General features: G+C 49.0%; 1 protein-coding gene across 1 annotated transcript in view; it reads right to left on the minus strand.

The window, feature by feature from the left end:
- Positions 1-27,091, minus strand: part of LOC146869694 (uncharacterized) — an 87,552-nt gene that overhangs the window by 47,983 nt on the left and 12,478 nt on the right. The window contains exons 2-3 of the mRNA XM_085611998.1: positions 13,613-13,669; positions 11,616-11,873 (exon numbers count right to left, since the gene is read on the minus strand). Coding sequence (XP_085468124.1) covers positions 11,616-11,873; positions 13,613-13,669 — 315 coding nt within the window. The remainder of the gene's footprint in view (positions 1-11,615; positions 11,874-13,612; positions 13,670-27,091) is intronic.

The following is a 27,091-nucleotide window of genomic DNA, read 5'->3' on the forward strand; positions in this document are numbered from 1 at the left end:
ATGGACCGGGTGGTTACGCAAGCCCAGTCCGGGAGGCCCAACATCCCCAGGTGCTCTCTTCTTTCGACGGCGGCCCACGGGGAACTCTCGAGATCATTCCCCAGGAGACAGTCCACGGGGACATCATCTCGGACCGTCACCTTCAACATGCCGGAGACCCCTCCCCATTCGAAGGGGACGCAGGCCATTCGACATAGGCTTTCTGAATTGTCGGCTGAACGTACGGGGCAGAGAATGTTCGGCAGGATCTGCTCTGGTTTTACCAGTTGACAGCGGACGGCCGTCACACTGGCCCCTGTGTCACGTAGTGCTTCGGCCCGGCGCCCATTAATGTTCACCCACTGGCTATACTTTCTGGTGTTGGCGGGTAGGGGGGCCCGCAGGACCATGTCTTTCCCCCCTAGGCACGCTAGAACCATGGCGGCCGGTTCACACTCTTGTTGTGCCTGCTCGTATTCTTCTTGTTCTTCGGAGATTTGTTCTCCCCCCAGGGCGGCGGCAGCTACCTGGCGGGGTTTTGGGGTTTGGTTCTGTGGACAGTTCGGGTCATTGGCGTAGTGGCCGACTCGCTGGCATCGGTGACACGTGACATTGGCTCGGAACCCCGGGCGCATCGGGGGGTTGCCCCGGCTGGCCGGGGGCGGGGTGCTGGCAGCGGGAGCGACCGGGACGGTGTCTCTTCCTCGTCCCTGGCCTCCTCCTCCTCCTCGGGGACGGTGCTGACCTTGGGTGTTCCGGTTCTGTTCGTGCGGCCCTCTCCGGCCCACTCGGGTGCTTTCCCACCGGTCAGCTTCGGCGGCGAGTTGCCGTGGGTCAGTCAGTTTACTGTCGAGGAGGTGCTGCCTGAGCTCGACGAAGCAGTTGTTAGAGAGGTGCTCCCACACCATGAGATTAAAAAGTTGTTCGTAGGTTGTTACGTGGCTCACCTTGATCCAACCCTCGAAGGCTCGGCTGAAATAGTTGACATATTCCACCCAAGTTGTACCCGGGATCCGGGTGCAGTCCCGAAACCTCTGGCGGTACATTTCGGGTGTGAGCCCATATCGGGTGAGGAGGGCAGCCTTCATGTGGTCATAGGATGACATCTGATGGTCTGGGAGCTGTAGCAGTGCATCGCGGCCTTCGTTGACGAACCTCCCCCATAGGCCGGCTCCCCAGTCACTTCGATCGATTCGGTGGGAGGTCATGGCGATCTCGTAGGCCTTGAACCACTGTTGTATGTCGTCCTCTCGGACATACTCTCGAACGACATCCTTGGGGATGTGGACTTTCTTTTCTGTCGCTCCCGGGGTGCGCGCTCGCTCGGGCACCTCCGGTTCTTTGTTCTGCTTTCGTAGGTCTATTTCTGCCAGTTTGCGCTCGTGTTCGTATGCTAATCTCTTTTCTTCGAGTTCTCTCTGCCTCTGTTTTTCTTCCCGTTCTTCTCGGAGCCGCAGATGTTCTAGGTTCAGTTTTTGCTCGGCTAATTTTAGTTCACCGTCCATTTTGAGCCGTGCCATTTCTAACTCATGCAGTCTGTTTTTTTCTCTTTCTTGGATCTCTTCCTGTGAGAGGCCCGTTCCTCGCTCCTCGGGAGCCGTGGCGTTCCTCTCTGCTGCTGCACTGTTTCGGTCTGGGGATCTGGCGACCCCGGTTTCTGCCCACGACTCAATGGCGTGCTTGAAATCGTCTTTGGTACTCAGGCCGGTGGTAGCAATGCCTAGTTCCATGCAGAATTGTTTCAACTCCCGATGGCTGTACTCTTCCAATTTCTCCATCTGGAATTTCTCGGTGGATCCGCTCTTTTTGGTTGACATTGTGGTTTTGTCGTGGGGTGAGCTACTCTCTGTACGATTACGCGTTGATTCGGATCGCGCCGCTGGCCACCAATGTTAGACGGACCGGGAGGGTCGGCCGAGGACAAGGGGAGAGGTCTCCGGGGAGAGCCGTCTCCAGCGATCGTACAGACGAGTAACTTCCCCCCCCACAGATGTACACCACACAAGGATAGGATTTAACGTTCTTTATAAGCGATTTCTTAAGGTACGATGGAATGGTACAAGGAGGTCTGGACTCAGGGGTCCCCTCGATTCTAGTCTCTTGGTTTGGGAAAGAGGGTAGCGGGACAGTCTGGTTACCAATCTGGTAGATGCGATGATGGATAGCTCACAATCCTCGAGCTCGGTGTTCGGGCTTGGACGGGCCGCGGCAGCGCCAGCAGGTCCCGGTGAAGGTGGTAGTTCCAACGGGCCGCGGCAGCGCCAGCAGGTCCCAACGAAGGTGGTAGTTCCAACGGGCCGCGGCAGCGCCAGCAGGTCCCAACGAAGGTGGTAGTTCCAACGGGCCGCGGCAGCGCCAGCAGGTCCCAACGAAGGTGGTAGTTCCAACGGGCCGCGGCAGCGCCAGCAGGTCCCAACGAGGATGCAGGTTGCAGAAGGCCGCGGCAGCGCCAGCAGGCAGGACGATAGTTCACAAGGCAGGGCTACGGCAGCGCCGGTAGTCCGTCAAGGATGAGTTCTTCTCGGTGTCTCTCGACTCCAGGATACAACTGCCTTCCTGCTCTGGAGCTGCCCCAGTTATAGGTCTGGCGCCCTTTGATGTCCGGACCCTCGCACTTGGAGGGCGGGAGGTCCGGGATGAGGGAGTCCAGACACCCAGCAGGGGGGTGGAGCCAGCGCCCGGGGGAGCTGGGGGCGATCGGCACCTGGCGGGGGAGAGCCATCGACACTTCTTGCTCCCATTGACCTGCCAAGTGGTCCGTTCACCTCCTGGGTGGATGGTGGTGCCGGGATGTCGGGGCCTGGCCAGGCCCCGGGTTAGGGTCGAGCTGAGGCCACGCGGCCTCGTGGTGCAGTGTCCAAGATGGAGGCCGGGCCGGGCGAGGGGGCCGGTAGTGGTTCGGCCCCATGATACAGAGATGTCCGGGGGCAGGAGTCCCGTCTTGAGCCGGGGTGCGGGTTGCTGCTGTGGGTAACACCTGGAGGGCCGGGGCTCGGGCCTGTCATGCGGGGAGGGAGCAAGCCCTTCATGTGGCCTGTCCAACAGAGCGGAACACCATTTTTTCCTTGCTTACGCTCACCAACATTAAGATGGAGAGCGCGAGCAAGGAAAATCTTACTACAGACCACCTCTGGCCTCTGGGCGAGATTTCTCATCTAGGGCAGTCGTGGATGGTCGCTGCCGCTCGCGTTGGGAAACCTTCCATTCGCGTTGAGAAAGCTGCCGATCACATAGAACATCTACTCGAGCGGCAGAAAGAAGCAGCGACCTCTAGCACTGCGCATGGTGCCATTGGTGCTGATTTTTCAGCGCGGGACAAACACCTGGTGCTAAAAATCAGCGCAAATTGCACATCCTAACATACTCCGTCTCTTGCGGAGTTTATTGGTCACTGCGCCAAGTGAAATGACCACTTCACTCCGCAAACTCTGCCCAGGCCAACTTAAGTACACTGCCCGTGACCAGTGCGCCCTTTGTGCGGAAGTGACCTCCAGCTACAGTGATGACAACATGGGCTGGGGAGGAGGGAGAAGCAGGTGAGACCTGGAGGGCAGGGCTTTGTTTAACCCCTTGGGAAGAGCCGTAGAGGAGTAGGGGAGAATGTTGCCTCATATTTGTTGCTTACTACAGCACAAAGAACTCTGGAATAGCATTTTCAGTAAAGCGCCTTCATAAAACAGGAAATAGATCACACTACCGCACTTTTTAGGTCAGAAAAATGAGAAATGTAGGTTGTCACCAATCAGAGCTGCATTTTCTTTTTTAAAAAATGCTGTAAGGAAGCTCTCAGGGAGAGGGCTGGCTTCCACACAAGAAGAGGAGACACATCCACATCTCACTTTGTATAGAGCAGCACTGTCACCCCTAGGGGTATCTATGCGCTGTGGATGCAACGTCCGAATGCAGGTCAGAAACTAGCAGAAGGAGGCAAAACAAAGGTCAGAAATGCGCAAAAAGAGGCAAAATAGATGGCAGGAGTGAGCAGAGAAGAGTCAGAAAACTAGCAGAAAACGAACAGAGGAGTAACAAAACTGAAGGCAGCAGAGGGTAGCGGACTGTGGGCTAGCCGTACAGGAGAACTGTTGCAGGGGGTCTGGCACGAGGACCTGCTGAGAAAGACACACTCTTCCTCAGCAGCAACGACAAAAGTGTCTGATCCTGTCCAGGGCAGCCTGCTTGCCTGTTGTAATGTTTCTCCAAAGACTGAGAGCGTACAGGCATTGCTGGAGACAGACGGACATGCGCCTGCCTGGGAGAACACCAGTGGTCCAGTGGCAGATGGAAATTTGTTCAGCCAGCCCATGAGAAACTCCTTCCTGGGGCTAGGGAGGTCGAGAAGGTCCCCTGGTCGGAGATAGTTGAAGATGCTGCAGGGGAAATCCAAGAATAAGGGGCCGTATTCCAGACAGTGCCCTGGGGGCGCAACGGGTATGTGCACCCGCTTTGTGCGCCCCATGGGGCACTTTAGTATTACAGAAGAGGCCAAGAATGGGCTACACAGGCTTGTGCGCCCCTTCTGTAAAACAGATAGCACTGGTGCAAATGTAGTGCTAGCACCATCTCAAGAGAGCATTCCCTCATTTGCATGAGGGCGTGGCCTGATGCAAATTAGGGAATCTCTTTACCTCTGCGCCCATGCTGCATTAGGGATGTGGGTGAAAAGACAAATAAACTGTCAGGAGGCGCAGTTAAAGTGTGTCACAAAAAGCGATGCACTGTTAGTCCGCCTCCTAATGGCAGCCCTCTCACAGGATGAAAGGGGTCCCAAGGACCCCCATACGCCCCCTTGCAGGTGGGTGCAGTTACTCACTGCACCCACCTGCAGAGTGATCTCTAATTCCTCTTTAAGGTGCAGGTGGGTCGCCACCCGAACAGCGAAACACGGAGCCCCTTTGAAGCAGCCGCTCTGTGTTTCACTTGCATGTGCTGCACCCAGGGCAGCACGAGTTCACGGCTGCCCTGGGGGCGCACATTTACTCTAATAGGGCACACTTTACCTGTCTGCACATGGTGCACCTATTAAAGGTGTAAGTAATAAGAGAGAGATGGCCCAAAAAGTTCCAGGGAACAGGGCTCTTATAACTATTAAACAAAGAAATGGATCCCTGGAATTTAATCTCAACCAAACTTAATTTGAAACCATTCACCCTACACACACTGTATTTTCTCCTTAATTTAAAAACAATCAAACACTTTCAGTCATAAACCTGTTCAATAGACCCACACCGAAATGTAATGCTTATGCAAATAAATGTATTACAAATATTTTGGTATCTTAAAATTGTATCCATAAAAACATCTACACAACCATGAATCAATGTACACAAGGACAGCAGCAGTGAATTAAAAATCACAAATCACAAGACTTGCAATCCAATGTCTTAAGTCTAAATATCTGAGAACACACAAGGGTTGACTATGCAGAGTAGCACCTAATTAATTATGATAATAGAATGTGGGTGACACTTCCTTGGCAGCTAGACTTACTGCATATAGGATAAATCTACAGTATAAGTAAGGGTAATGACTATTAAAGGTGTGCCGCAGCTCAAACAGGAAAAGTGTGCCCTGTGTGTAATAGAGCCCCTGTGCATCTGGACACTTTGCTGTCAACCTGAACTGTTCTTGTTGGAACCTCCAGCTCCTATTTAAACAAGAACGTTTGCTGCTACAGGTGCGTTGAACTGTTTGTGACACACACTCGTCTCTCATGAACAAATTCCATCGGCGCGATTGCTTTCTGTGCTAAAACTAAAGACACTGCTGCCTCCTAGTGGCTAATTTCGAGTATCATACACAGCACAGTTCTATGTTAGGTTTGGCGTTAGTCAAGACCTTTTGACTTTACTAAAATATATGGGTAATATACTTACTTAAAGGGGCTTTCAGCCACCTCTCTTCATTCATTGGGCTGTTGTCTCATTCCCATTTTGATTCTGCCCACTACAAGATACACCATGGGGCAATGGGTCCGCCTACTTAAGCCTCTGGTTAGCGTCACTTTAAGTGACTGCATTTCTCTCTTTCACAAGGTGCACATCCGCACACAATGTAGGTGGGGTGTAATTTGGGTTTAGTATCCAATATTTTCTACTGTGAACCCTCTTTCTTTTTTTCTTTCTTTCCTTTTGTCTTTCCTAACTTCTTTCGTTTATTTTATTTATGCCTTCATTTTTCCTTTTCTTCTTTTCTTTGTTTGTTCCTTCGTTTCTTCTTTCTTTTTTACCTTTCCTTTTCTTTTCCTGCTTCCTATCCTTTTTGGCTTCTTTCCTTTTTCTTTCCTACTTTTTTCTCTTTATTTTTTGCCATCTTTACTTTTTCTTTCCTTCGTTACTTTTGTCTTTTTTTCCTTCTTTCTCTCATTATTTGATTTTTCTACCTTCTTTTTTTGCCTTCTTTCATTGTTTCAATCCTTACATTGTTTTTTACTGACTTTCCTTTTTTCTTTTATTCTTTCTCTCATTCCTTCTTTTCTTTGTTGCCTTTTTTCCCTTTTCTTTCCTTTTTTTGCCTTCTTTCCTTTTCTTTCTTTTTGTCTTTCCTTGTTTGCATCTTTATTTCGTGCCTTTCTTTCCTTCTTTCTTTTTTCTCTTCTTTCCTTCTTTTTGCATTCTTTCCCTCTTTTTTCTTTTCTGACTTTTTTCCTTTTCTTATTCCCTCCTTCCTTCTTTTATCTTTCTTTCTTTCTTTCTTCCTTCTTTCGCTTGTTTTCTTTTTGCCATCTTTTATTTTTTGTTTCCTGTTTTCTATGTGTTTGTCTTCTTTCTTTCATTCTTTCCTTCTTTATTCTTGCCTTCTTTTCTTTTTCTTTCCTCCTTTCTTTTTGTCTTCTTTACTTTTCTTTCTTTATTCTTCTTTCCTTTTTTCTTTCTTTTTTTCTTTAGTTTTTTACTTCTTTAATTATTTTTCCCTTCTTGCCTTTTTCCCATCTTTCTTTCTTTTTGACTTCTTTCATTTTTAATTTTTCTTCTTTCTTTTTTGTTTTCTTTCTTTCTTTCCTTCATTCTTCTTTTATTTTTTATTTCTTGATTTTTTTTCTTTCTTTTTTCCTTTTTTTGCCTTCTCCCCTCCTTTCTTCCTTTTTGTGTTCCTTCCCTTATGGTCTCCCACCCTTCCTTCTTTTTTGCCTTCCTTTCTTTTTTTGTCTGCCTTCCTTCCATCTGTGTTTGCCTTCCTTCCTTCCCCTTCCCATTTCCCTTCCTTTTGCCTGTACTTTTTTCAATTTTTTCGGCGAAGCTAACAGCCAATGCTAGCCCAATGGCATTTTTAGGTCTGTGTTAGCCAAGACCTTTTGATTTTATTAAAAGTATGTATAACATAGCTACTTATAGGGATTTTCAGCCAGACGTCATCCATTAGTCTGTGATTGTGTCATTCACATTTTAGTGCCACCCTCTCTAGCATGCATCAAGGGGCAGTGTTAGCACACTTCAGCCATTGAATAACTTCACTGTGCGTTATGGCATGCTGCCCTTTTACAAGAAGCACATCCACACACATGGTAGTTCGCTGCCGGGTGTACCGTTGTGATATGTACTTTTGTGAGACCAGAAAAACACTTTTGTATTTAGTCAGTGTTTTTTTTTAGATTTAAGTAGGACCCAGCAGGGTCAAAAACAACAACATTTTGTAAAAAAACCATGACAAAACAAAAAAAGAATTGTCAAAAGAGTGGCGGCCAACTCCAGACCTTTTGGCTGTGCCAGTGCTTGTTAGGTTTTGCTTTCTAAAAATAAGTATAGCAATCGGTTTTTAAGTGGGTTAATAGCCTTTAATTTTTATGATCATTTGTGTATGATCTTCCACCTGGTTTGGATATTTTACTTTCTCTATTTTCTTAACTGTGTTTCTATTTTGGTCATTGAAAATATTTTGCTGAGGGACGCCCTGCTTCTCAGCTGCTCCATGTGTTCCTCTCATAATCAGTTTAGCTGCAGGGAGCCGGACGGTTTGGGGTTTGTAAGTGGTCAGGCACAAACCTCTCCCCCCCCTAGCTTCACAATCCCATATCCGGGGCCAAAGGTATTATGCGATTCTGCAGCCCCTGTGCGTTCCACTCAATTATGGAACACCTGCAGTTGAGGAATCTACTATCTTCATCCAGATGTGGTAATGCCAACAAAAACATGTTTCCTTTCTCAAATGGATTAAAAGTTTTTTAAAAAAGCATCACAGATGGTGCAGTGCAGTGCCAGACAATTTGCAAAGATCAACTGGACACCTTTCCATTGCTGATGTCTGTATTCAAGGGCCAAGCTGGTGAAACTTGTGCCCACAGAAAAATAATGTGTGTTAAAATGACAAAATAGTGGCACATTACTGGCAGAGAAAGTGCCCTTCTATGCCGTATGATTTGCCTTTTCTTACCGCATAATTCAGTCAACCATGCCACAGAGCGTGGTCGCCCATTGCCCCTGCTCGTATCCTACAAGGTCCAAGTCTGTTCTCAACATTTAAGTGTATTCTGAAAGCTGAGCTAACTGATTCTGCAGAAAAGTGTGGTATAACGCAGCACTATATAAATGACCAGTAATTATTACTGCTGTGTGTCACCCAGAGCTGCCTTGCAAAGCTTGACGGCTGAGGTGGAGGAAGACAGGATGAAGAGAATGTGAAATCACTAGGCTATAGCGAGGAAAGCTGTTTCATTGCCCAAGATGACACAGTGTATGTGTGAAGGAGCCAGGATTCAGTACGTACCATTCTGAATTACCTTTACCTTGTGCACATCATCTTTCTTAGACCTGGTGGTCACAACATAGATTCTCTAAGTCTAGAAGCTTCTTGAATATTTCCCATCCGTGCTTCTGAAGGGGTGTGTGAGGGTGTGCGGGGCATCGGGGGAGGGGCTATGGCCAGAGTTTAGTAGAGTGTGTGAAGATGGGGCATCAGAAGAGGTGCTGACCAGGACCTTCATCAGGTGAGGGGTTTCTGCCTTCAGAGAGCCCTCATCGTCGGTTTAGAGCCGTCCCAGGACAGTGTTTTACGCTTTACCCATCACTACTGCGGAACTTGCACTGGCGAAAACACAGCTGTAGACACGATCGGCTTTCAGCCCTGATGAAGATGACTGTGAAGAGACTATATTCTTGAACGTCAGTGTATCAATGTGGTCTGTTTTATGTTCTGATGGAGCGATTTTTACTGTTACTTTCCCTGTACCACAACGAGTGTCATCATTCACTGCATTTACCACAATGCATCTGGGCGAATTGTGTGCTGGTATGCCAGGCAGTGTGCTCCCTCCTCTTATTTGATTACCACACACATTGCCTGCAGCAAGTTCTAATGCATGCAGTCACTCATAACATGCAAAATACACATACAGCGTGCGTATCTTTACAAGTTGAAAACTGCCAGAATTTGCTAATATGGGCCACTATTAGTTTTCTTATTCAGTAATGGGAGCCACTTCTGTTTTGCTGCCTGGGTCTATTTTCTGTCCCACCCCAAACCTGGCCCTTCCTCTGAGTTTATGGTTAAAACACAGCCACTAATTGGCGTGTTCTGGCCCCCTAAGTTCCCCGGGCCTCAGTGCCACTGGAGTTGCTGCACTATTGATAGCTCACCCCTACTCCGTCCTTGTCTCTAGCATGCAGCTGCTTTGAGCCTAGAGACCTCAGAAAGGATGATTTCCAACCTGCAACCACTGGCCCATGAGATAATCCTCAGAAGTAGATCAACATGGTGTCTTCCAAGATTTTCTAACCTTCAACCACTGGCCCATGTGATAAGCTTTAGAAGTGGATCAACATGGTGTCTTCCATGATTTTCTAACCTTCAACCACTGGCCCATGTGTTAAGCTTCAGAAGTGGATCACATGGTGTCTTCCATGATTTTCTAACCTTCAACCACTGGCCCATGTGATAAGCTTCAGAAGTGGATCAACATGGTGTCTTCCGTTATTTTCTAACCTTCAACCACTGGCCCATGTGATAAGCCTCAGAAGTGGATCAACATGGTGTCTTCCATTATTTTCTAACCTTCAACCACTGGCCCATGTGATAAGCCTCAGAAGTGGATCAGCATGGTGTATTCTGTTATTTTCTAACCTTCAACCACTGGCCCATGAGATAAGCCTCAGAAGTAGATCAACATGGTGTCTTTCATTATTTTCAACCTGCAACCACTGCCCCCCCCATGAGATAAGCCTCATAAGTGCATCAACATGGTGTCTTCCATGATTTTCTAACCTTCAACCACTGGCCCATGTGATAAGCTTTAGAAGTGGATCAACATGGTGTCTTTAATGATTTCCTAACCTTCAACCACTGGCCCATGTGATAAGCCTCAGAAGTGGATCAACATGGTATCTTCCTCTATTTTCAACCTGTAACCACTGGCCCATGTGATAAGCCTCAGAAGTGGATCAACATGGTGTCTTCCGTTATTTTCTAACCTTCAACCACTGGCCCATGTGATAAGCTTCAGAAGTGGATCAACATGGCGTCTTCCGTTATTTTCTAACCTTCAACCACTGGCCCATGTGATAAGCCTCAGAAGTGGATCAACATGGCGTCTTCCGTTATTTTCTAACCTTCAACCACTGGCCCATGAGATAAGCCTCAGAAGTAGATCAACATGGTGTCTTTCATTATTTTCAACCTGCAACCACTGGCCCATGAGATAAGCCTCAGAAGTGGATCAACATGGTGTCTTCCATGATTTTCTAACCTGCAACCACTGGCCCATGTGATAAGCTTCAGAAGTGGATCAACATGACGTCTTCCGTTATTTTCAACCGGCAACCACTGGCCCATGAGATAAGCCTCAGAAGTGGATCAACATGGTGCTTTCCATGGTTTTCTAACCTGCAACCACTGGCCCATGTGATAAGCCTCAGAAGTGGGTCAACATGACGTCTTCCGTTATTTTCTAACCTTCAACCACTGGCCCATGTGATAAGCCTCAGAAGTGGATCAACATGGCGTCTTCCGTTATTTTCTAACCTTCAACCACTGGCCCATGTGATAAGCCTCAGAAGTGGATCAACATGGCGTCTTCCGTTATTTTCTAACCTTCAACCACTGGCCCATGTGATAAGCCTCAGAAGTGGATCAACATGGCGTCTTCCGTTATTTTCTAACCTTCAACCACTGGCCCATGTGATAAGCCTCAGAAGTGGATCAACATGGCGTCTTCCATGATTTTCTAACCTTCAACCACTGGCCCATGTGATAAGCCTCAGCAGTGGATCAACATGGCGTCTTCCGTTATTTTCTAACCTTCAACCACTGGCCCATGGGATAAGCCTCTGAAGTGGATCAACATGGTGTCTTCCATGATTTTCTAACCTTCAATCTCTGGCCCTCATGATAAGCCTCAGAAGGCATGGTATTGGTTTTCCCACCACCCTCCTCATGTGATTCTATGGTTATTAGTGCAGCCAAATGTGATGTGTACTTGTGTTTGTGTAAATCCAGCTAAACCTGTCAGCATATAGCTCAGCTTGGTGAAGTGTTCAGTTTGACAGCGGAACCAACCTGCAGATAGCGCCCGTGTGTGGCAGGGCCCCAGCACACAGACTGGCACTCTGATGCGGCCAAATATAACTATTTATTTGTCAAGAGTTTTTAAGGTACAGTCTTTCACCTTACAGCTACTTCAGATCGTAAAAACCACAGGAAATACTCACCAGTGCCTGCAGTGGTTGTGCTGGTCACCATGGTTGCAGTGGTGGGCGTGGCCATGCTACTGCTGGACATCATGGTTGCGGTTACAGTGGTGGGCGTGGCCATGGTAGTGCTAGTTACCATGGTTCCGGTCGCAGTGGTGGTCGTGGCAGTGCTAATGCTGGTCACCATGGTTGTGGTCGCAGTGGAGGGTGTGGCAGTGCTAATGCTGGTCACCGTGGTTAGAGCAGTGGTTGCTGTTGTGGCACTGGGGGTGACTTCTAGATGGAAATGGAAGCATAAAAAATTGTCAGCAAAGCACATGCCCAACAGGAGGTACACACTGGCTGCCCGGGTGTGCACCTAGGCTTTGAGGAGGGGTGGGGGAGGCGTGACTCCCTAGGCCCATGCTACCTCAGGGCCTCACACTTTTGCAGCAACATTTACTTATACATTTTCACACGAGCTGCACTGTTTATTAATGTCAAGGCAGCTAACACAGCTTCTGCCACGAGATGGCACCTGATGCTGGTGCTCCCTTGTTCATTTATGTGTGCAATTTTATGTTGCGCGTACTTTACCCAGAGGTGTCAGAACGCTTTACAATAGAGCAAAGTACTTTAGATCAGAAATTGCAGGTAACATGGTAGAGGTGACAAGACGTATAACTACTAGAGTTCTGCAGAGTGATGGTTACTTTACTAAATAGAGCTTCACAAAAATGTACACTTTGCAAACTAACATTGGAGACATTTAACGTGTGCAAAGATGTATAATTATTAACAGTTACGCAGAGTAATGGTTACTTATTTAAAAAATATAGATTCACCAAAGATTACACATTGCAAACTAAAGTTGGATTGATTAGGGTTTCAAAAGTAAATATTCTACCGCCCCTTACCCTCAGTGTGTGCCCCTCCCTCTAAGCCTCTGCCCCTCCCCCTCAGTGTGCTCCTTCCCCTAAGAATGTGCTCCTCCCTCTCAATGTGTGTGTCCCTCCCCATCAGTGTGTGCCCTTACCCCTCAGTGTGTGCCCCTCCCTCTAAGCCTGTGCCCCTCCTCCTCAGTTTGTGACCCTCTCTCTCAGCCTGTGCCCCTCCATCTCAGTGCATGCCACTCCCCGTCAGTGTGTGCTCCTCTCAGTATGTGCTCCTCCCTATAAGCCTCTGCCCCTCCCCCTCTGTGTGTGCTCCTACCCCTCAGTGTGCTCCTCCCTCTCAGCCTGTGCCCCTTCCCTGTCAATGTTTGTGCCCCTCCTCCTCAGTGTGTGCCTCTCCCTCTAAGCCTGTGCCCCTCCACCTCAGTTTCTGACCCTTCCTCTCAGCCTGTGACCCTCCCCTTCAGTGTGGGCTCTTCTCTCTCAGTGTATGCCCCTCCCTCTCAGCCTGTGCCCCTCCCCATGTGACCCTCCCCTTCAGTGTGGGCTCCTCTCTCTCAGTGTGTGCCCCTCCCTCTCAGCCTGTGCCCCTCCCCATGTGCCCCTACTCCTCAGTTTGTGCCCCTCCCCCTCAGTGTGTACACCTCCCTCTCAGCCTGTGCCCCTTCCTCTCAATGTTTGTGCCCCTCCCCCTTAGTGTGTGCCCCTCCATGTGTGTCCCTCCCTCTAAGCCTGTGCCCCTCCCCCTCAGTTTGTGCCCCTCTCCCTGTGTGCCCCTCCCTCTCAGCCTGGGCCATTCCACCTCAGTGCATGCCCCTCCCCTTCAGTGTGTGCTTCTCCCCCTCAGTGTGTACTCCTCCCTCCCAGACTATGCCCCTCCCAGTTTGCCTCTCCCCCTCAGTATGTGCTCCTCCTCCTCAGTGTGCACCCCTCCCCCTCAGTGTTTGCCCCTCCCTCTCAGACTGTGCCCCTCCCCCTGCCTGTGTGCCCCTCCCCCTCAGCCTATGCCCCTCCCCCTGCATGTGTGCCCCTCCCCCTCAGCCTTTGCCCCTCCCCCTCAGTGTGCGCCCCTTCCCCTCAGCCTTTGCCCCTCCCCTCAGTGTGTGCCCCTCCCACCTTCGTCCTCATCGTTCCATCTCTCACCTGAGGTGATGGCGGAGGTGGCGGTCGGGCCAGTTATGGTTGATTGGGTCAATGCACCTGTGGGGAGAAGAAGATCACACGTGTAAGATATGGACACCCACCCTCAGCGTTGGGACACATCCTGACCCTCCACACTCACTCACCCTCTGAGACAGCCGCAGCAGTGCCATCTTGTGGCGTCTCACAGACCTGTCAGCACAAGACTTGGCATTCAATGACCTGTAAGTGTGGGTTCTCTTAATGGTGGTCTTAGTCCCCAGCTTAGGCCTGAGTCCAGGCCTGAGCATCTTTGCATCCTGGACTGCAGCATGTCAGGGGCAGTAGGGGTCACAGGGGGGGACGGTGGGGTCTGTTGGTAGAGACGCGTTAGCTCTTCAAGCCGAGGTCCAGCGGCCAGACCAATTCTGCTCTCCAAGGACACTGTGTAAGAGTCTTTGTGTGTGTGTGTCTGTGGGGGGGGGGGGGTAGGCAGGCTCACACCCTCCTTCAGTGACGCTTCTACAAACCAATCAGCGCCATCCAGGAGCACAGCTTAAGGGGGGGTTTGGAGTGTAACACCCCCTAAAAATGTATTCTGTAGCAAATATTTGGTCCCAGGTGCTCTCAGTTGGGTCTGGTGAGGTGTCTGTGTGATTTCACCTGGGATTTTTACATAGACATGCAGACAAACACACACACACACACACAGGCACACGCACACACACACACTTCTTCGTCTCTGCCTTAAAAATTGGTTAGTCTCTTTCCACTGCCTCTTAAGGCCCTGTCGTGTCCTGCTTCTCATAATGTGTTTTAAGAAGGTATGCCATTGTGACTGTTGGGAAATCTGAAGGTCACCCCCCCATCTTACTGCCCATGCTACGCCCCGGCCACCATCCCAGGCCCTGACGTCACTGGCCCCTCATCCCACTGCTGCTTGTCGCAGTCCACCCAAAGCTGGACAAAGCGAGCCATAGAAAGTTGCCCGGCGGCCTACGAGGGATGGGCTTTGGCTGTTCTCTTACTCTCAGCCTTTTCAAATGGGATTTGTATAGCGCTGCTTTCCACCTGTGAGGGTATCCAGGCACTCTTAAATTTACACAACACCTATCAAGAGGCACCTTTATCTATTCTTCACGTCACATTGGGTGATGGGGTGAACTGGGTATCTGCAGCCCTATGACCCCACTATGCCTGCCAAAATCCTGATCATAAGCCAAGCCCCACAAAAACCTGTGTGGGGCTCTTGGCAACTCCGTAGTGACTGCAGCACCCCCAGAGCCTTTAACAATCTCCCAGTTTCTCTCACCTTCAACAACTCGCCCACAACCCCTCGGACGTGGACAGCATCAAGCTAAGTGAGATTCTGGAGAAAACCTTCGTACGACAGCACCAAGAGGTGGTACCTGCCCTCGAGTAGCACCTATCTGGTGCTTACCAGGACTACAACTCCCTCTCCCATTGTCCACTGCAACACCTCGCCTGCTCTGTGCCCAGACCCTCCGACCTCAACATCCATAAACTAGGACCCAACCGCACTGACCTGAGAAAGCACGCGTACGACACCACCAACATCTGATGCTCAAGGAAGTTCTCTCATGGCCTCTAGAAGGACAATCAAGTGAGTAGTTTCTGCTCCAATACATCTATCAACCTCCAGTCACCCCTGTATTAAACACCCCCATCAAACTTTCCAACCTCAACTACTTCAAGCTAGGACCCAACCACACACGACTTGTGGGATCTCAGAGAAGGCCCTGGTGCAACAGCACCAACACCTGGTACATGACTTGGGGCACCGCTAACCTGGGAGCAGCACCCCCAGAGTGCCCTCTTCCACTCTCTAGTAACTGATCTGCCCCTTACCCTATCCTCTGCCTGCCAATGAAGTGCCTAAGACTAAGGGGTGGGCAGAACGTGCAGAATTCAGTGTACCGTAATCAGGCGGAATTACCTAAAAATTACACGAGATCACGCTTGAATTACGCGAGAAGAGTAATTCTGCCTTTGGAGCTATTTCTTAGTGCAAACATGCCACCTCGTGTCCAAAATAGAAGCAAGGTTGCATTTTGCGCTAAGAAATAGCACTAAATGCAGCATAATATGAAAAGCGAGCAGGAGCAGCCGCTCTTGCTCACTAAATGTGATCTTGTGGTAGAATTTTCCCTCAAATTACTACCGACATTTAGTGCTATTTGGACGCGAGGATGCATTTTGTGCAAAGAAACAACGCTAAATGTAGGAGAACACAAATAGCGAGCATGCGCGGTTGCTCGTGCTTGCTAAATGTGCAACACATTAGGATTGTTTCCCTTAAATTTACTCTTAATTACACAAGGAGGAGTAATCACATAATAATTGGTAATTCTGCTTTAAAGAGTAATGCGCAATTACCAAAAGTACTCCTATTACCCCGGCTTAATTGAAAGCACGTCCAGGCCTACCTAAGACCAAACATGCAAAATAAAGGTTCTGGTGAAGAGCACTCCTTGGACTAGACTGCTGTTTCTCTCCCTTCAGCTAGACCCCGTTCTCTTCTCTCCTAGATCCTCTCTTTGCCATCTTTCCTGTGCTTTTCAGTGCCTCCAAGACCATTAGCGTGGCATAAAATGCGACATCAACCATCCACTACCCATCCTTATTTCCTGTCAGTTTTTGACTTTATCCTTGTCTTTGACCCAGTACAGCGCTCCACTTCCTTTTGGCTAAGTTTGCGCTGTAGAGATTCATAGGCATGCAGATATGCCTACGTACATATGTGCATACCTGTTGACATAGATAAATGCATACGTGCCTATGTACATACATACCTGCAGACATAGATACATGCATACATGCCTACGTATATACATACATACCTTCAGACATAGATACATGCATACATGCCTACGTACATACCTGCGGACATAGATACATGCATACATGCCTACGTACATACTTGCATACCTGCAGACATAGATACATGCATACATGCCTACATACATACATGCATACCTGCAGACATAGATACATGCATACATGCCTACATACATACATACATACCTGCAGACATGGATACATGCATAACTACCTACATACATACATATCTGCAGTCATAGATACATGTATATATGCCTACGTACATACATACATACCTGCAGACATGGATACATGCATACCTACCTACCTACATACATACATACCAAGATGACACAGCACATGATAATACTGAGGGAAGTGGTGAGAGGGTGGTTAAAAGTGCACTCACTCACTTACTCCCTCCCTCCATTCCTCCCTCCCTACAACCCTCCCTCCCTCACTCACTCACACTCACTTACTCAATCACTCACACACTCCCTCACTCACTACCTCACTCACTCAATTCCTCACTCACTCACACTCACTCAATCACTCCCTCCGTCCGTCCCTCCCTCACTCACTCACTCAAAGTCACTCAATCACTCACTCTCTCACTTAACACATATTGAGTAGCGTTGTGAGAAATTGTGCAACATCTTTCCATGAAATTCAATGAAAATCACACAAAATTATGCAAACTGCACTTTCAGTGACAAATGTAGTTTTCTGGGATCCCATGTGGAATTTCTTTTTGGCCTGGACGGAGTTTGCACCATAAAAAACTCTGCCGCGCTAAGTGGAGTTTTGCAAACGGCGGAGTGCATTCGGTCACGCCGTTTGTGCTGATTTTAGCACCAAGTGTTTGTCCTGCGCTGTAAAATCAGCATGACTGCACCACGCGCAGTGCAAGAGGGCGCTGCTTCTTCTACCACTCAAGTAGATATTCTGCTCGAGTGGCAGCTTCCTCAATGCGAACGGATGGTTTCTAAACGCATGCGGTCGCGACCATCCGTGACCGCCTGCATTGAGAAATCTCACTGAGAGGGGGTCTAGCATTGGATTTTCCTCATTCGACAACTTAACATTGGCGAGCACGAGCGAGGAAAAGACTCTGCTCCAAGTTTTTTGGAACTCTGTGTGCTCCAGAGAGCACAGAGTATGGAAAACTCCGCAAACGGAGCGGATTTCACCGCCCAGGCCTAATTTTTTAAGCAAGAGCACAACATGTATAAAAAAGTCCTGTGAGATACCAGCAGGAGACTGGTTCAAACAGGAAATGTTTCTCTGTGAGGCAGACACTCCCTTTAAAAAAGTTACTCAAAATTGCATAACGTAAAATTTTGAAAAAATTCACATATTTCACATTGTAAATAATTCAGTAATTTCACAAATGTCACTTGCACCATTACAATTTTTGTCAGACCTAACACTGAGGATAAAAGAACGCTTGACATCTGCTGAATCAACAATACCTCATTAATACTGACCAGCAGCCTGGACATACTGGATGGTCCAGCTGGTATTGTGGGAAGCATTCATTCACATTATGCAGCATCCTGGCAGTGCACCTGGCATAGTGAGGAGGATCCGGGGAAGGCGAGCATCACTATAGGCATTGAGCAGGTTTTTGGCAGACGACCATCATCGTAGGCGTTGAGCAGGACTTTGGCAGGCAAGCATCATCGTAGGCGCTGAGCAGGACTTTGGCAGGCGAGCATCATTGTAGGCTTTGAGCAGGACTTTGGCAGGCGAGCATCATTGTAGGCATTGAGCAGGACTTTGGCAGTAGAACATCATTGTCGGCGTTGAGCAGGACTTTGGCAGGCGAGCATCAGCGTAGGCGTTGAGCAGGACTTTGGCAGGCGAGCATCATTGTAGGCGTTGAGCATGACTTTGGCAGGCGAGCATCATTGTAGGCGTTGAGCAGGACTTTGGCAGGCGAGCATCATCGTAGGCACTGAGCAGGACTTTGGCAGGTGAGCATCATCGAAGGCGTTGAGCAGGACTATGGCAGGCGAGCATCATCGTAGGCACCAAGCAGGATTTTGGCAGGTCTGTGTTGGTGAGCTTTTCTTGGATGAGAGGTCTGTGTTGGTGAGCTTTCCTTGAATGAGAGGTCTGTGTTGGTGAGCTTTTCTTGGATGAGAGGTCTGTGTTGGTGAGCTTTGCTTGGATGAGAGGTCTGTGTTGTTGAGCTTTCCTTGGATGAGAGGTCTATGTTGGTGAACTGTCCTTGGATGAGAGGTCTGTGTTGGTGAGCGTCTGCTGGGATGAGAGGTCAGTGTTGGTGAGCTTTCCTTTGATGAGAGGTCTATGTTGGTGAGCTTTCCTTGGATGAGAGGTCTATGTTGGTGAGCTTCTGCTGGGATGAGAGGTCTGTGTTGGTGAGCTTTTGATCAGACGATAGGTCTGTGTTGGTGAGCTTCTGTTTGCATGAGTGGTCGGTGTTTGTGAGTTTTTGCTTGAAGGAGAGGTCTGTGTCGGTGAGCGTCTGCTGGGAGAAGAGGTCTGTGTTTGTGAGCTTTTGCTTGAAGGAGAGGTCTGTGTTGGTGAGCGTCTGCTGGGATGAGAGGTCTGTGTTGGTGAGCTTTCCTTGGATGAGAGGTCTGTGTTGGTGATCTTTCCTTGGATGAGAGGTCTATGTTGGTGAGCGTCTGCTGGGAAGAGAGGTCTGTGTTGGTGAGCTTTCCTTGGATGAGAGGTCTGTGTTGGTGAGCTTCTGCTTGTATGAGAGGTCGGTGTTTGTGAGTTTTTGCTTGAAGGAGAGGTCTGTGTTGGTGAGCGTCTGCTGGGATGAGAGGTCTGTGTTTGTGAGCTTTTGCTTGAAGGAGAGGTCTGTGTTGGTGAGCGTCTGCTGAGATTAGAGGTCTGTGTTGGTGAGCTTTCCTTGGATGAGAGGTCTGTGTTGGTGAGCTTCTGCTTGTATGAGAGGTCGGTGTTTGTGAGTTTTTGCTTGAAGGAGAGGTCTGTGTTGGTGAGCGTCTGCTGGGATGAGAGGTCTGTGTTGGTGAGCTTTTGCTTGGATGAGAGGTCTATGTTGGTGAGCGTTTGCTTGGAGGAGAGGTCTGTGTTGGTGTTCTTTTGTTCAGACGAGAGGTCTGTGTTGGTGAGCTTTTGCTGGGATGAGAGGTCTGTGTTGGTGAGCTTTTGCTTAGAGGTGAGGTCTGTGTTGGTGAGCTTCTGCTGGGATGAGAGGTCTGTGTTGGTGAGCTTTTGCTAGGAGCAGAGGTCTGTGTTCGTGAGCTTTTGCTTGGATGAGAGGTCTGTGTTGGTGAGCTTTTGCTTGGAGGAGAGGCCTGTGTTGATGAGCTTTTGCTTGGAGGAGAGGTCTGTGTTGGTGAGCTTTTGCTAGGAGCAGAGGTCTGTGTTGGTGAGCTTTTGCTTGGATGAGAGGTCTGTGTTGGTGAGCTTTTGCTTGGAGCAGAGGTCTGTGTTCGTGAGCTTTTGCTTGGATGAGAGGAATGTGTTGGTGAGCTTTTGCCTGGATGAGAGGTCTGTGTTGGTGAGCTTTTGCTTGAAGGAGAGGTCTGTGTTGGTGAGTGTTTGCTTGGAGGAGAGGTCTGTGTTTGTGAGCTTCTGCTTGGAGGAGAGGTCTGTGTTTGTGAGCTTCTGCTTGGAGGAGAGGTCTGTGTTTGTGAGCTTTTGCTTGAAGGAGAGGTATGTGTTGGTGAGCTTTTGCTTGGAGGAGAGGTCTGTGTTGGTGAGCTTTTGCTTGGAGGAGAGGTCTGTGTTTGTGAGCTTCTGCTTGGAGGAGAGGTCTGTGTTTGTGAGCTTTTGCTTGAAGGAGAGATCTGTGTTGGTGAGCTATCCTTGGATGAAAGGTCTATGTTGGTGAGCATTCCCTGGATGAGAGGTCTGTGTTTGTGAGCTTCTGCTTGGAGGAGAGGTCTATGTTGGTGAACTTTCCTTGGATGAGAGGTCTGTGTTGGTGAGCGTCTGCTGGGATGAGAGGTCAGTGTTGGTGAGCTTTCCTTGGATGAGAGGTCTATGTTTGTGAGCTTTCCTTGGATGAGAGGTCTGTGTTTGTGAGCTTCTGCTGGGATGAGAGTTCTGTGTTTTGGAGCGTTTGCTTGGAGGAGAGGTCTATGTTGGTGAACTTTCCTTGGATGAGAGGTCTGTGTTGGTGAGCGTCTGCTGGGATGAGAGGTCAGTGTTGGTGAGCTTTCCTTGGATGAGCGGTCTATGTTGGTGAGCTTTCCTTGGATGAGAGGTCTATGTTGGTGAGCTTCTGCTGGGATGAGAGGTCTGTGTTGGTGAGCTTTTGATCAGACGAAAGGTCTGTGTTGGTGAGCTTCTGCTTGCATGAGAGGTCGGTGTTTGTGAGTTTTTGCTTGAAGGAGAGGTCTGTGTTGGTGAGCGTCTGCTGGTATGAGAGGTCTGTGTTTGTGAGCTTTTGCTTGAATGAGAGGTCTGTGTTGGTGAGCGTCTGCTGGGATGAGAGGTCTGTGTTGGTGAGCTTTCCTTGGATGAGAGGTCTGTGTTGGTGAGCATTTGCTTGGAGGAGAGGTCTGTGTTGGTGAGCGTCTGCTGGGATGAGAGGTCTGTGTTGGTGAGCTTTCCTTGGATGAGAGGTCTGTGTTGGTGATCTTTCCTTGGATGGGAGGTCTATGTTGGTGAGCGTCTGCTGGTAAGAGAGGTCTGTGTTGGTGAGCTTTCCTTGGATGAGACGTCTGTGTTGGTGAGCTTTTGCTTGGATGAAAGGTCTGTGTTGGTGAGCTTCTGCTTGTATGAGAGGTCGGTGTTTGTGAGTTTTTGCTTGAAGGAGAGGTCTGTGTTGGTGAGCGTCTGCTGGGATGAGAGGTCTGTGTTTGTGAGCTTTTGCTTGAAGGAGAGGTCTGTCTTGGTGAGCGTCTGCTGAGATGAGAGGTCTGTGTTGGTGAGCTTTCCTTGGATGAGAGGTCTGTGTTGGCGAGCGTTTGCTTGGAGGAGAGGTCTATGTTGGTGTTCTTTTGTTCAGACGAGAGGTCTGTGTTGGTGAGCTTTTGCTGGGATGAGAGGTCTGTGTTGGTGAGCTTTTGCTTGGAGGAGAGGTCTGTGTTGGTGAGCTTTTGCTGAGATGAGAGGTCTGTGTTGGTGAGCTTTTGCTAGGAGCAGAGGTCTGTGTTCGTGAGCTTTTGCTTGGATGAGAGGTCTGTGTTGGTGAACTTTTGCTTGGAGGAGAGGCCTGTGTTTATGAGCTTTTGCTTGGAGGAGTGGTCTGTGTTGGTGAGCTTTTGCTAGGAGCAGAGGTCTGTGTTGGTGAGCTTTTGCTTGGATGAGAGGTCTGTGTTGGTGAGCTTTTGCTTGGAGCAGAGGTCTGTGTTGGTGAGCTTTTCCTTGGATGAGAGGAATGTGTTGATGAGCTTTTGCCTGGATGAGAGGTCTGTGTTGGTGAGATTTTGCTTGGAGGAGAGGTCTGTGTTGGTGAGCGTTTGCTTGGAAGAGAGGTCTGTGTTTGTGAGCTTCTGCTTGGAGGAGAGGTCTGTGTTTGTGAGCTTCTGCTTGGAGGAGAGGTCTGTGTTTGTGAGCTTTTGCTTGAAGGAGAGGTCTGTGTTGGTGAGCTTTTGCTTGGAGGAGAGGTCTGTGTTGGTGAGCTTTTGCTTGGAGGAGAGGTCTGTGTGTGTGAGCTTCTGCTTGGAGGAGAGGTCTGTGTTTGTGAGCTTTTGCTTGAAGGAGAGGTCTGTGTTGGAGAGCTATCCTTGGATGAAAGGTCTATGTTGGTGAGCATTCCTTGGATGAGAGGTCTGTGTTTGTGAGCTTCTGCTGGGATGAGAGTTCTGTGTTTGGGAGCGCTTGCTTGGAGGAGAGGTCTGTGTTGGTGAGCTTTCCTTGGATGAGAGGTCTATGTTGATGAGCTTTTCCTTGAGTGAGAGGTCTATGTTGGTGAGCTTCTGCTGGGATGAGGTCTGCGTTGGTGAGCTTTTGATCAGACGAAAGGTCTGTGTTGGTGAGCTTTTGCTTGGATGAGAGGTCGGTGTTGGTGATATTTTGGTTGGATGAGAGGTTTGTGTTTGTGAGCTTTTTCTTCGATGAGAGGTCTGTGTTGGTGAGCTTTTGCTTGGATGAGAGGTCGGTGTTTGGAAGCGTTTGCTTGGAGGAGAGGTCTGTGTTGGTGAGCGTCTTCTGGGATGAGAGGTCTGTGTTGGTGAGCTTTCCTTGGATGAGAGGTCTGTGTTGGTGATCTTTCCTTGGATGAGAGGTCTATGTTGGTGAGCGTCTGCTGGGAAGAGAGGTCTGTGTTGGTGAGCTTTCCTTGGATGAGAGGTCTGTGTTGGTGAGCTTCTGCTTGTATGAGAGGTCGGTGTTTGTGAGTTTTTGCTTGAAGGAGAGGTCTGTGTTGGTGAGCGTCTGCTGGGATGAGAGGTCTGTGTTTGTGAGCTTTTGCTTGAAGGAGAGGTCTGTGTTGGTGAGCGTCTGCTGAGATGAGAGGTCTGTGTTGGTGAGCTTTCCTTGGATGAGAGGTCTGTGTTGGTGAGCTTCTGCTTGTATGAGAGGTCGGTGTTTGTGAGTTTTTGCTTGAAGGAGAGGTCTGTGTTGGTGAGCGTCTGCTGGGATGAGAGGTCTGTGTTGGTGAGCTTTTGCTTGGATGAGAGGTCTATGTTGGTGAGCGTTTGCTTGGAGGAGAGGTGTGTGTTGGTGTTCTTTTGTTCAGACGAGAGGTCTGTGTTGGTGAGCTTTTGCTGGGATGAGAGGTCTGTGTTGGTGAGCTTTTGCTTGGAGGTGAGGTCTGTGTTGGTGAGCTTCTGCTGGGATGAGAGGTCTGTGTTGGTGAGCTTTTGCTAGGAGCAGAGGTCTGTGTTCGTGAGCTTTTGCTTGGATGAGAGGTCTGTGTTGGTGAGCTTTTGCTTGGAGGAGAGGCCTGTGTTGATGAGCTTTTGCTTGGAGGAGAGGTCTGTGTTGGTGAGCTTTTGCTAGGAGCAGAGGTCTGTGTTGGTGAGCTTTTGCTTGGATGAGAGGTCTGTGTTGGTGAGCTTTTGCTTGGAGCAGAGGTCTGTGTTCGTGAGCTTTTGCTTGGATGAGAGGAATGTGTTGGTGAGCTTTTGCCTGGATGAGAGGTCTGTGTTGGTGAGCTTTTGCTTGGAGGAGAGGTCTGTGTTGGTGAGTGTTTGCTTGGAGGAGAGGTCTGTGTTTGTGAGCTTCTGCTTGGAGGAGAGGTCTGTGTTTGTGAGCTACTGCTTGGAGGAGAGGTCTGTGTTTGTGAGCTTTTGCTTGAAGGAGAGGTATGTGTTGGTGAGCTTTTGCTTGGAGGAGAGGTCTGTGTTGGTGAGCTTTTGCTTGGAGGAGAGGTCTGTGTTTGTGAGCTTCTGCTTGGAGGAGAGGTCTGTGTTTGTGAGCTTTTGCTTGAAGGAGAGGTATGTGTTGGTGAGCTTTTGCTTGGAGGAGAGGTCTGTGTTGGTGAGCTTTTGCTTGGAGGAGAGGTCTGTGTTTGTGAGCTTCTGCTTGGAGGAGAGGTCTGTGTTTGTGAGCTTTTGCTTGAAGGAGAGATCTGTGTTGGTGAGCTATCCTTGGATGAAAGGTCTATGTGAGTGAGCATTCCCTGGATGAGAGGTCTGTGTTTGTGAGCTTCTGCTTGGAGGAGAGGTCTATGTTGGTGAACTTTCCTTGGATGAGAGGTCTGTGTTGGTGAGCGTCTGCTGGGATGAGAGGTCACTGTTGGTGAGCTTTCCTTGGATGAGAGGTCTATGTTTGTGAGCTTTCCTTGGATGAGAGGTCTGTGTTTGTGAGCTTCTGCTGGGATGAGAGTTCTGTGTTTTGGAGCGTTTGCTTGGAGGAGAGGTCTATGTTGGTGAACTTTCCTTGGATGAGAGGTCTGTGTTGGTGAGCGTCTGCTGGGATGAGAGGTTAGTGTTGGTGAGCTTTCCTTGGATGAGCGGTCTATGTTGGTGAGCTTTCCTTGGATGAGAGGTCTATGTTGGTGAGCTTCTGCTGGGATGAGAGGTCTGTGTTGGTGAGCTTTTGATCAGACGAAAGATCTGTGTTGGTGAGCTTCTGCTTGCATGAGAGGTCGGTGTTTGTGAGTTTTTGCTTGAAGGAGAGGTCTGTGTTGGTGAGCGTCTGCTGGTATGAGAGGTCTGTGTTTGTGAGCTTTTGCTTGAAGGAGAGGTCTGTGTTGGTGAGCGTCTGCTGGGATGAGAGGTCTGTGTTGGTGAGCTTTCCTTGGATGAGAGGTCTGTGTTGGTGAGCATTTGCTTGGAGGAGAGGTCTGTGTTGGTGAGCGTCTGCTGGGATGAGAGGTCTGTGTTGGTGAGCTTTCCTTGGATGAGAGGTCTGTGTTGGTGATCTTTCCTTGGATGAGAGGTCTATGTTGGTGAGCGTCTGCTGGTAAGAGAGGTCTGTGTTGGTGAGCTTTCCTTGGATGAGAGGTCTGTGTTGGTGAGCTTTTGCTTGGATGAAAGGTCTGTGTTGGTGAGCTTCTGCTTGTATGAGAGGTCGGTGTTTGTGAGTTTTTGCTTGAAGAAGAGGTCTGTGTTGGTGAGCGTCTGCTGGGATGAGAGGTCTGTGTTTGTGAGCTTTTGCTTGAAGGAGAGGTCTGTGTTGGTGAGCGTCTGCTGAGATGAGAGGTCTGTGTTGGTGAGCTTTCCTTGGATGAGAGGTCTGTGTTGGCGAGCGTTTGCTTGGAGGAGAGGTCTATGTTGGTGTTCTTTTGTTCAGACGAGAGGTCTGTGTTGGTGAGCTTTTGCTGGGATGAGAGGTCTGTGTTGGTGAGCTTTTGCTTGGAGGAGAGATCTGTGTTGGTGAGCTTTTGCTGGGATGAGAGGTCTGTGTTGGTGAGCTTTTGCTAGGAGCAGAGGTCTGTGTTCGTGAGCTTTTGCTTGGATGAGAGGTCTGTGTTGGTGAACTTTTGCTTGGAGGAGAGGCCTGTGTTTATGAGCTTTTGCTTGGAGGAGTGGTCTGTGTTGGTGAGCTTTTGCTAGGAGCAGAGGTCTGTGTTGGTGAGCTTTTGCTTGGATGAGAGGTCTGTGTTGGTGAGCTTTTGCTTGGAGCAGAGGTCTGTGTTGGTGAGCTTTTGCTTGGAGGAGAGGTCTGTGTTGGTGAGCGTTTGCTTGGAAGAGAGGTCTGTGTTTGTGAGCTTCTGCTTGGAGGAGAGGTCTGTGTTTGTGAGCTTCTGCTTGGAGGAGAGGTCTGTGTTTGTGAGCTTTTGCTTGAAGGAGAGGTCTGTGTTGGTGAGCTTTTGCTTGGAGGAGAGGTCTGTGTTGGTGAGCTTTTGCTTGGAGGAGAGGTCTGTGTGTGTGAGCTTCTGCTTGGAGGAGAGGTCTGTGTTTGTGAGCTTTTGCTTGAAGGAGAGGTCTGTGTTGGAGAGCTATCCTTGGATGAAAGGTCTATGTTGGTGAGCATTCCTTGGATGAGAGGTCTGTATTTGTGAGCTTCTGCTGGGATGAGAGTTCTGTGTTTGGGAGCGCTTGCTTGGAGGAGAGGTCTGTGTTGGTGAGCTTTCCTTGGATGAGAGGTCTATGTTGATGAGCTTTTCCTTGAGTGAGAGGTCTATGTTGGCGAGCTTCTGCTAGGATGCGGTCTGCGTTGGTGAGCTTTTGATCAGACGAAAGGTCTGTGTTGGTGAGCTTTTGCTTGGATGAGAGGTCGGTGTTGGTGATATTTTGGTTGGATGAGAGGTTTGTGTTTGTGAGCTTTTTCTTCGATGAGAGGTCTGTGTTGGTGAGCTTTTGCTTGGATGAGAGGTCGGTGTTTGGAAGCGTTTGCTTGGAGGAGAGGTCTGTGTTGGTGAGCTTTCCTTGGGTGAGAGGTCTGTGTTGGTGAGCTTTTTCTTGGATGAGAGGTCTATGTTGGTGAGCTTTCCTTGGATGAGAGGTCTATGTTGGAGAGCGTCTGCTGGGATGAGAGGTCTGTGTTTGTAAGCTTTTGATCATACGAAAGGTCTGTGTTGGTGAGCTTTTGCTTGGATGAGAGGTCGGTGGTGGTGATCTTTTGCTTGGATGAGAGGTTTGTGTTTGTGAGCTTTTTCTTCGATGAGAGGTCTGTGTTGGTGAGCTTTTGCTTGGATGAGAGGTCTGTGTTGGTGATCTTTTGCTTGGATGAGAGGTCTGTGTTTGTGAGCTTTTTCTTCGATGAGAGGTCTGTGTTGAAGGTGAATCCCAGAGACTCTGTATGGTCCGTCAGCTGAGGGTGAAGGCTGGTAGGTTTGAGTCGGAGAACCAGTTTGGAGCTGACTTTCTTTGGTGCTAGTGGCTAACAGGAAGAATTCAGTCTTTGTGGGGTTTAGCTTCAGTAAGTTAGTTGAGATCCAGAGCTGGATGAGTGTGATGCAGGATTAGAGTGTTTTTGTGTCACTGAGTGAGTATATTTTTAGCAAGAGATAGTAATCATGGACTCAGGTCTATGTCTGGTCCTATGAGGTCGCCTGGAGCACCTTCTACACTGAGGCTGCAAACCATCTTCAAGTACATCGGATGCCACACAAAATGTTAAACGATCTTCACTATCACACTCTCCAAGCTCAACTATGTCCATATCCTATATGCTCATTGTCCTTTCATCATACGGAAAATACATTGAATCCAAAATACTGCAAAAACTCCTGCTCCACGTTCACCCCAGAGGATGTATGATACCAGTCTGGCAACCACTCCACTGACAATGTTCAAAGCACTTTGCACTCACCGAGCCTCCCAAGGCAAAGACCTCCAATACAAATGTAAGCGTCACACACCCAACAGAAGTCTCTGC

The sequence above is a fragment of the Triturus cristatus genome, chromosome 1_1, assembly GCF_964204655.1.
Source record: "Triturus cristatus chromosome 1_1, aTriCri1.1, whole genome shotgun sequence".
Classification (NCBI taxonomy): Eukaryota; Metazoa; Chordata; class Amphibia; order Caudata; family Salamandridae; genus Triturus; species Triturus cristatus.